This window comes from Crassostrea angulata, chromosome 5, assembly GCF_025612915.1.
Source record: "Crassostrea angulata isolate pt1a10 chromosome 5, ASM2561291v2, whole genome shotgun sequence".
Classification (NCBI taxonomy): Eukaryota; Metazoa; Mollusca; class Bivalvia; order Ostreida; family Ostreidae; genus Magallana; species Magallana angulata.
The window spans coordinates 5,941,795-5,950,610 of NC_069115.1; the positions used below are offsets into that span (position 1 = coordinate 5,941,795).

The 8,816-nt window shown below is 32.0% G+C and overlaps 1 protein-coding gene across 1 annotated transcript; it reads left to right on the forward strand.

Annotated features, from left to right (window-relative positions):
• The first annotated feature begins 415 nt into the window (after positions 1-415).
• LOC128185843 (microfibril-associated glycoprotein 4-like) lies at positions 416-6,707 on the forward strand. The gene is made up of 5 exons (XM_052855512.1): positions 416-883; positions 4,903-5,051; positions 5,536-5,632; positions 5,999-6,169; positions 6,478-6,707. The coding sequence occupies exons 1-5, from the start codon at positions 568-570 to the stop codon at positions 6,705-6,707; spliced, it is 963 nt and encodes a 320-aa protein (XP_052711472.1). The 5' UTR covers positions 416-567.
• The last annotated feature ends 2,109 nt before the right edge of the window (positions 6,708-8,816 follow it).

Genomic DNA, 8,816 nt, shown 5'->3' on the forward strand with positions numbered 1-8,816 from the left:
ATGAACAATCCCGATGCATATGTTAATTCTAAAAGTAGAAAATGTACTCTAACTAAACCAATTTTTAGTTCATCCTGCATATGAAAAAATAAAAAATAAAAAATTAATCTTTATATATGATTTTAAATTATTTGATTATAAACAAACTATTTTTCCCAGAAAAACGTCCCTTTTAAATATTATACTCTAAACAAACTATCATCGCGTTTTTTTTATAGTAAAAAAGCCCCTTAATGGATTATACTTGTAACAATAAATCAATAAACGGTTTAAAAATGTAATTTTGAAAAATGTGTAAACCAATGGAAAACTTCTCTATTACAATGTTCTTATTATTGTTGTCCAATCATTTTAAAGCTCATTATTGTATGAAAAAGTACTTTAAAATATTTAAACCATGTATCTGTCATGTAAAGCTTAGTTGTTGACGGTTATAGCAACGTCACATTTCAGTTCAGTTCTGGGTTTAAAGAATGCCTTTAGTTATGAGCTTTCTTGAAATGCTATAATGCTAACGGATTAGGGAAAGTGAAAAAAAATTAACGTGAAAGATATAGTCAACAAATCATGACCGCAATCGTCGATCGACTGCATTTGCTGTTGACGTTGATTTCCATGTCGAAGGCTATGGAATGCCAACAATTCAGAGCAAATCTTGAGGTTGACAACAAAATCTCGACACAGGCACCATCAGACAATTTGCACGCTGTTTCGTTTGCCAGCTGTTCCCGATCGTGCATAAATGGATGCGAATGTTTCAGCTTTAACTCTCGGTCAAATATGTGCAGACTTTATATACATAGAAGCTCATGTGATCCCTCCAACATGACGTTTAGCGAAGCAGGGTGGAGATCATACACAATCTTTGAAATACAACCAACAGGTACGATTTCAGTATATCTCGTATTTATTTCAGTATATCATTAATTTGCAGTGATAGGTAAATATTTTTTGAACTCCTTGATGCTTATCAAACAGTCTGTTCTAAGTTTATTTATTTCCTTTTGAATTGTTTCTCTTTTTTACACTAATATATCATTATGTCTAATGATCAAATCTATCCAATGTTTGGAAACTGGCAACATTTCTGATTGATGCAAATATGTCACTGCTGAGTTATTTTACTTTAAAATCAAATATTCAGTTAAAGAAGAGTTCACTACATTATGCAAAATACCTTACAAATAAATAAAAATCTTAATGCATTATACATTCTTGGTTTCATAAAATTAAAATGTGTATTAAAAAAGAATAGAATTCAAATTGTCACCCATACAAAGTACATGTAGGCTTAAAACGGAAAATATACATTTGTCATCTGGAGCCGCAAAACGTAATAAGATAAATGGCTGAATCAAAATTTATAAATGGACACATTTTGATCAATCTGGAAGACATTTTGAATAAAACAATAGTTTTTATAGGTACTTGTTTAGAAGAACATTTCTGGTGAAATAATTTATGTTTTTGAATAATCTAAAAAGTATGTTGAAGTAAAAATTCTAGTTTGAAGCCTAAAATGAATGTGTTAAACGTTATGAACTGTTTATGTATGCTATAAATGAATAGCAAGATAGACAAATTAGCTTGAAACAGATTTTTACTGGTATATCGAACCATTGTAAACAAAAAAAGGGAATGCGTCTTGTTTACACGGCAAAGAATTGTGAGCCCTGTATCTTGCTTTTATGACTCCGACTGACTCTCAATTTTCATTTAGTCATTTAAAATGCATTACTTAGGCATTGTATATAATAAAAACGGAAAAAGAAATCGACCAAAATCGTGACCGTCCCCCTTTAAAGGGTAGAATATAGCGTTACGAGTAAATGTAAACATTACGTTTTCATCATTTATAGAGTAAAATTATCAAAATACTAAATTATTATTATTATTATTATTATTATTATATATATATATATATATATATACTTAAATAAATAAAACAGAATGCGACAGTCCAAATTAAATAAATTGTTTACTGTTAGCGCTTTCAGCCATGTCGGCTCTTCAGACAGTTATACAAAATTAAAAACGTTGTTTGTAACGTTGTCAATGACGTCGTGTTTTTAAAGTTCATTATGACGTCACAATGTACATCAAGGTAGCGATGGCGTGAACTTTATCAACGCCGTTAAGCAATGCATAGACATATAATACAATACATATAGAAATTATATATATGATAAATCTATTTTCGATTAAGTTTCGGGTTAAATATTTTAATAAAATAGTTCTCTTTTGTGGTTCGGGCGATTTCATTTGAATTCCACATTTTGTAAAACGGAAATATTTTAAATGTTCCCTTTCCGCACTTCGCAAAATGTTCCGAACATGGAGTGTTTCTCACTGTTTCGTCCTTTATTTGTTGTTTGTGGACTCTCACTCGGGCGTTGAGCTGGTTAGTCTGGCCAATATAATTTTCTCCACATGTTGGACAAGTCGCACAATATATCAAATTAGACGATTTGCAGTTCATTGGGGCATTAGGTTTTAAAATTTGGCCGCTTTTTAATATTATTCCTTCTCCCTCCTGTATAAGGTCACATGTTCCACATCGGGGGTCGCCGCACTTTTTGATGGAAATAGTATTGCTGGACGAGAACTTTGCTTTGGAGAGAATTTTCCTCAGATTCGGCGCTTGTCGTCTGCTGTTTATGATAGATGATTGGTTTAACAGTTTTTTCATATTTTCTGATTGTTCTAATATTGGAAAAAAACGTTTTGCTGATTTAAAAATATTATGGTTACACGGATTATGTGTAGTTACAAACGGAATTTTCTCATCTTGTTTCTCCTCCTTAAGGCGGGTCCTTCTAAGTTGTGCTAAAGGAATATCCATAGCCCGGTTAATTCCGTCATTAATAAGTTCCACGGGGTAATTCTGTCGTCTGAGGTGTTGTTTTAACTCTTGAAGCCTTTGTAGGCGAAGAGAAGGGTGAGTCACAATAGTACATACACGCCGTGCCATGTTGTATGGAATATTCCTTTTTGTGTGAGACGGATGACATGAATGAAAATCCAAGTATTGATGGGAATCTGTTTCTTTGCTAAATAAATCGGTAATGATATTCTCATCATTACCGATTTATTTAGCAAAGAAACAGATTCCCATCAATACTTGGATTTTCATTCATGTCATCCGTCTCACACAAAAAGGAATATTCCATACAACATGGCACGGCGTGTATGTACTATTGTGACTCACCCTTCTCTTCGCCTACAAAGGCTTCAAGAGTTAAAACAACACCTCAGACGACAGAATTACCCCGTGGAACTTATTAATGACGGAATTAACCGGGCTATGGATATTCCTTTAGCACAACTTAGAAGGACCCGCCTTAAGGAGGAGAAACAAGATGAGAAAATTCCGTTTGTAACTACACATAATCCGTGTAACCATAATATTTTTAAATCAGCAAAACGTTTTTTTCCAATATTAGAACAATCAGAAAATATGAAAAAACTGTTAAACCAATCATCTATCATAAACAGCAGACGACAAGCGCCGAATCTGAGGAAAATTCTCTCCAAAGCAAAGTTCTCGTCCAGCAATACTATTTCCATCAAAAAGTGCGGCGACCCCCGATGTGGAACATGTGACCTTATACAGGAGGGAGAAGGAATAATATTAAAAAGCGGCCAAATTTTAAAACCTAATGCCCCAATGAACTGCAAATCGTCTAATTTGATATATTGTGCGACTTGTCCAACATGTGGAGAAAATTATATTGGCCAGACTAACCAGCTCAACGCCCGAGTGAGAGTCCACAAACAACAAATAAAGGACGAAACAGTGAGAAACACTCCATGTTCGGAACATTTTGCGAAGTGCGGAAAGGGAACATTTAAAATATTTCCGTTTTACAAAATGTGGAATTCAAATGAAATCGCCCGAACCACAAAAGAGAACTATTTTATTAAAATATTTAACCCGAAACTTAATCGAAAATAGATTTATCATATATATAATTTCTATATGTATTGTATTATATGTCTATGCATTGCTTAACGGCGTTGATAAAGTTCACGCCATCGCTACCTTGATGTACATTGTGACGTCATAATGAACTTTAAAAACACGACGTCATTGACAACGTTACAAACAACGTTTTTAATTTTGTATAACTGTCTGAAGAGCCGACATGGCTGAAAGCGCTAACAGTAAACAATTTATTTAATTTGGACTGTCGCATTCTGTTTTATTTATTTAAGTATTTTTTGCTGTACCAAGGCTTTATTTATCTACATATATATATATATATATATATATATATATATATATATATATATATATATATATATATATATATATATATATATATATATATATATATGACAGACTATGTTATAATTTATTCATTCACACATTAAATAGAGGAAATCTTAGCATGAGATAAAAACTACTACTGTGCGTGTTCTATATAAATATGTGGCTAGAATCATACACTTGCTTACGCCCTGAGTAGTAACTGGTGTGGTGTCTCTCAGATCCTGTTAACTGTTGTTGTTGTTTTTTTTTTTTTTAATAAATTCACGACCCGCCAAAGTGGCTAGGCCAATCGATTACGTCGATATTTTTAAAATAATAGTTTCATGCAGTAGTAGAAGATAAATAGAGAATGAAATGATGATTGGATGAAAACAACAAGAACACATATTTTATTTTATCAAATCACATATACTGATCATTTTATTTATATAATCACACGCAAAATCAACACTACCACACTATTATAAAATTGATCCTTCATAAGATTTAAAAAAATAACAAAAGTCTTGTATATCACATTGAATTCCTTAGAAATATTAAAATTATGATTAATGAATAATGATAAATTTTGTTCTTCTTTTATCTATTTTGACATGTTTGTACAGTTTACGAGCTTTTTTTTTAAACAGAGACATTACCACTGGACTGCAAGTCACTATACATGAACGGGAAAAGAAAATCCGGAGTGTACACTATTTACCCTTGGGAGAGGTCTGACCCTAATTACCGTCCTGTTCAGGTCTACTGTGATATGGAGACAGAGGGAGGAGGATGGACGGTCAGTATATAATAAGAAAACCAGTGCTTTACAATAAAACAGAAAGAAATATTAAAAAGAAAGAAATATTAAATGACACTGATTTCGGCTCTGCATGAATTACATAAATAACAGCACATTAGTTTATAAAAAAAAACCAACAACGGTAAAATGTGTTCTGCCAGTCATTGAAAAGAAAATATAATCCGTCCCTGTCTTTGGTCTTTAATTTTTGTATAGTCTATACACTTTAAAAGAGGTTTTCAATATTAGCATACAACCAATATCTATCTTATTTATATTTGTTGATATTTCTACTCGATAAAATCAACTATTAACTATTGAAAACATGATATATTCATATTATTTCATTTGACGCACCAAGTACCCGTGTTTTAAGTCTTTATCCGTTACAATTTATCATATGAAATGTTTTACTCTAAATATAATAAACAAAGTTTACACTATTATTCACTGTAAAACAGAGAAATAATTTATTTTGAAGGCAATACAAAGACGGGTTAATGGAGAAGAAAGCTTTAATCGGAACTGGACGGAGTACAAACTCGGATTTGGATCACCTAATGTTGACTACTGGATTGGTAAAGAAAATATATTCCATTTGATCGCGTAGCAGACATTATTGTCACAGTACATGCAAACGACCAAATTAATATTAATGCAGTGATAGGTAAAAACTGATTCCAGAATTTAAGGAACGGATGTTGTTCTTTAAGAAGCTTGTAAAGTGTCAACATTTTTTTTTTTCACTAGTCTTAGTTTAATTAATTTTTTCAGATTTTTTATTGTTTGCATGCAGTCGGAGATGCAAACGTAAATTGTGTTTTTATGGCACTTACGACAGCATCTGGGTTGATACTAATTGATCTTTATACAAACAATTTACAGTTTATCTGTAGCAACTGTTTATCTGTATCTTGCTCGTACGTAAATATTTACCATTTTAGGAAACGATGCCATACATCAGCTAACAAATGGACGAAATTTGTCATTGCGAGTCACAATTGCGCCAATGAACGGTGGTTCTGTATCTTTCAAGATGTATCACCAGTTTTACGTTTTTAGCGAGGACCAGAACTATACACTTCAAGTTGCAGTGCCCGGAAATGGAAATTTAGGTAAATCAAATAACCGCTTTTTTATAAGGCCTGAAAATTCCCTCGTTTATCAGCTGAACTTCGAAGAAACAACATTTAAAAAAAAATTATATAGAAAAGTAAAACATAGGAATATAAAGTGTTATTTAATCATTGGAGAAGCAACAATATTATAAAATAAGTTTGACAATTAGAGACATCTTGCAAAAATGTGTAATAGTAAAAAAAAATCGTCTTCATATCTTTTAACCGATTGTCTGCTATATCATGTCAATTGTAAGCCTACAGATGTTTGATAGTTAATAAATGCATTATCTTGTCTATTTTAGATGAGAATCTATTATATAGTGGCGGAATGCAGTTTAGTACAGTCGATGTCGACAATGACAAGCATTATTATATTAACTGTGCAGCTGCCCTCTATGGGGGCTGGTGGTTCAATAATTGTCATGTTGCCTATCTCAACGGTCCTTGGCTCTCGACATCCTGGGATAAACCTTGGTATTCACAATATATGATAGGATCAGAGGTGAATGGAACATCAATGTTGATAAAATAGCTTAAAAAAATAATAACCATCAGCACATATCGTGCTCGCCCTTACTTTTAAAATACATGGATGCTTGTGTTCTATATACAAACTTGTTTTGAAGTAAACGGCAAACTGTTTCTCCTTTGAAATATAGAACATCCAAAATTTGGTCTTTTGGTCTCTTATAATCCACAATTACGTAACATAGGAGTGTACTGTTAAGCTTTTGATAACTGTGCAGCTTGCTACTATGGGGGCTGGTGGTTCAATAGTTATTATGATGCCTATCTCAACGGTCCTTGGCTCTCATATTCCTGGAAAAAGCCTTGGTATTCACAATATACAACAGCAATTGACGTGAATGGAACATCAATGTTGATAAGATAACTTCAAAGTCAAGAATAACTATCAGAAAACAACATACTTGCCCTTAAAATTGCATTGATGCTTGTTTTCTAGATACAAACTTGTTTTGAAGTAAACGGCAAAATATTTTTCTCTTTGAAATTTAAAAGCTCATATTATTTTGTCTTTTGGCCACTTATAATCAACAATTACGTACCACAGGAGTGGATTTTATACTGTTCAAGTAAGTAAGATGAACATTTTTGCGTCGGTATCATAACAAACATTTTTCTCATTGTTTCTGTTTTGAACCGGTTTTGTTGAAAAGAATTTCTTATGCCGGATTAATAATTCATTTTAATAGCTTTTCTCGTTTATATCATAAGCACACTGTACAATTGTATTATCTTACTGTATCAATTCTACATTGTTATCTTAAATGCATCGAATAATTTTCAAGTTTCTTAGAGTATCTGTTATGTCTCATTAAATATTTGACATGTACATAATATTATGCCATAACGTTTCCACATACAGTTATGATCTAGTGATAAACCTTCACTTCTATTAGCTAAATCTTATTTAACATATCTCTGTGATTTATTTTGAACGGTTTACCTGAATCTTAAATAAACTATCTGTTCTAATGCATCATCATTGAAGAGCCGGTGTAATGAAGTATAATGACCCCCGTAGAATAATGACCGGGAGTCATTTTTCTACGTAGAATAATGACCCCCCTAGCTGAAGAATAATTGGATTTTTCTGAAGAAAAAAGACCCAGGGGTTATTTTTCTTCATGTTAAACATGAAGAAAAATGACCCCCATAAAAAAATTGACCCCCCCCCCGTAAACATGAATAGAAATTGGTTACACCGTATCCAAGATATGACTTTAAAGTTACTTTATTTTTCACTCTGTTCAACTGATTTTGAAGTTATAAACACCGATCTTGTAAATAAATCGCTGTATAGTTTTTCTATCCGTAGCAAGCACATGCAAAACACTCTTACAATGCAACAAATTGATTGTTAACAGTTACGTTACTTCTCTCGTCGACAAACGGCGGGAAAAGACGTATATAAAGAAAAATTCATACACAATGAGGATATTGTGTGATAATTAACGAACAATCGTGAAAGAATAATTGTTGTAATAATATAAGCAATATTCATTGGTGAATGAATTGTCAATCGAAGAATGATACATGAATATATCTTAATGGAAAAAGACTAAGGGGGCAGGTAACGTAGGAATATGGATACTTCTTATTTACATTTCTTGGGGAAAGTGATTTTTAAAAACAACCATTATGAGTTAGTTTTGTTTTCTTCTACGTAATACATGAACATCAATATTCTAAACATTTGTTGTGATACGGATCCGTATCAGCCCTGTAGGGCTGATAACCTGTATCAGCCCCGGAGGCCGATACGGATTTTGTGATGTCATCTGTATCACATGTGCAAAAAACCTGTATTTATTACTAAGTATGTAATAAATTATCATATCACATGGAATTGTATTTTATGAGATTTTATTGTATATTATTGTATCATATGATACAATGGGTATAGTATGATTGTATTATATAATATTTTACTTTATCCCATGATATTGTTTCATTTGATATGATACAATGTTTATCAAATTATATTGTATTTTATAATACAATATCATATTATGTATCAAATATGATACAGTATCATACAATACAATATCATACTATAATGTCTACATTCACTTTCTGTCCCTCTATTAAATTGCATTGTTTAATTTTAGTGATATTT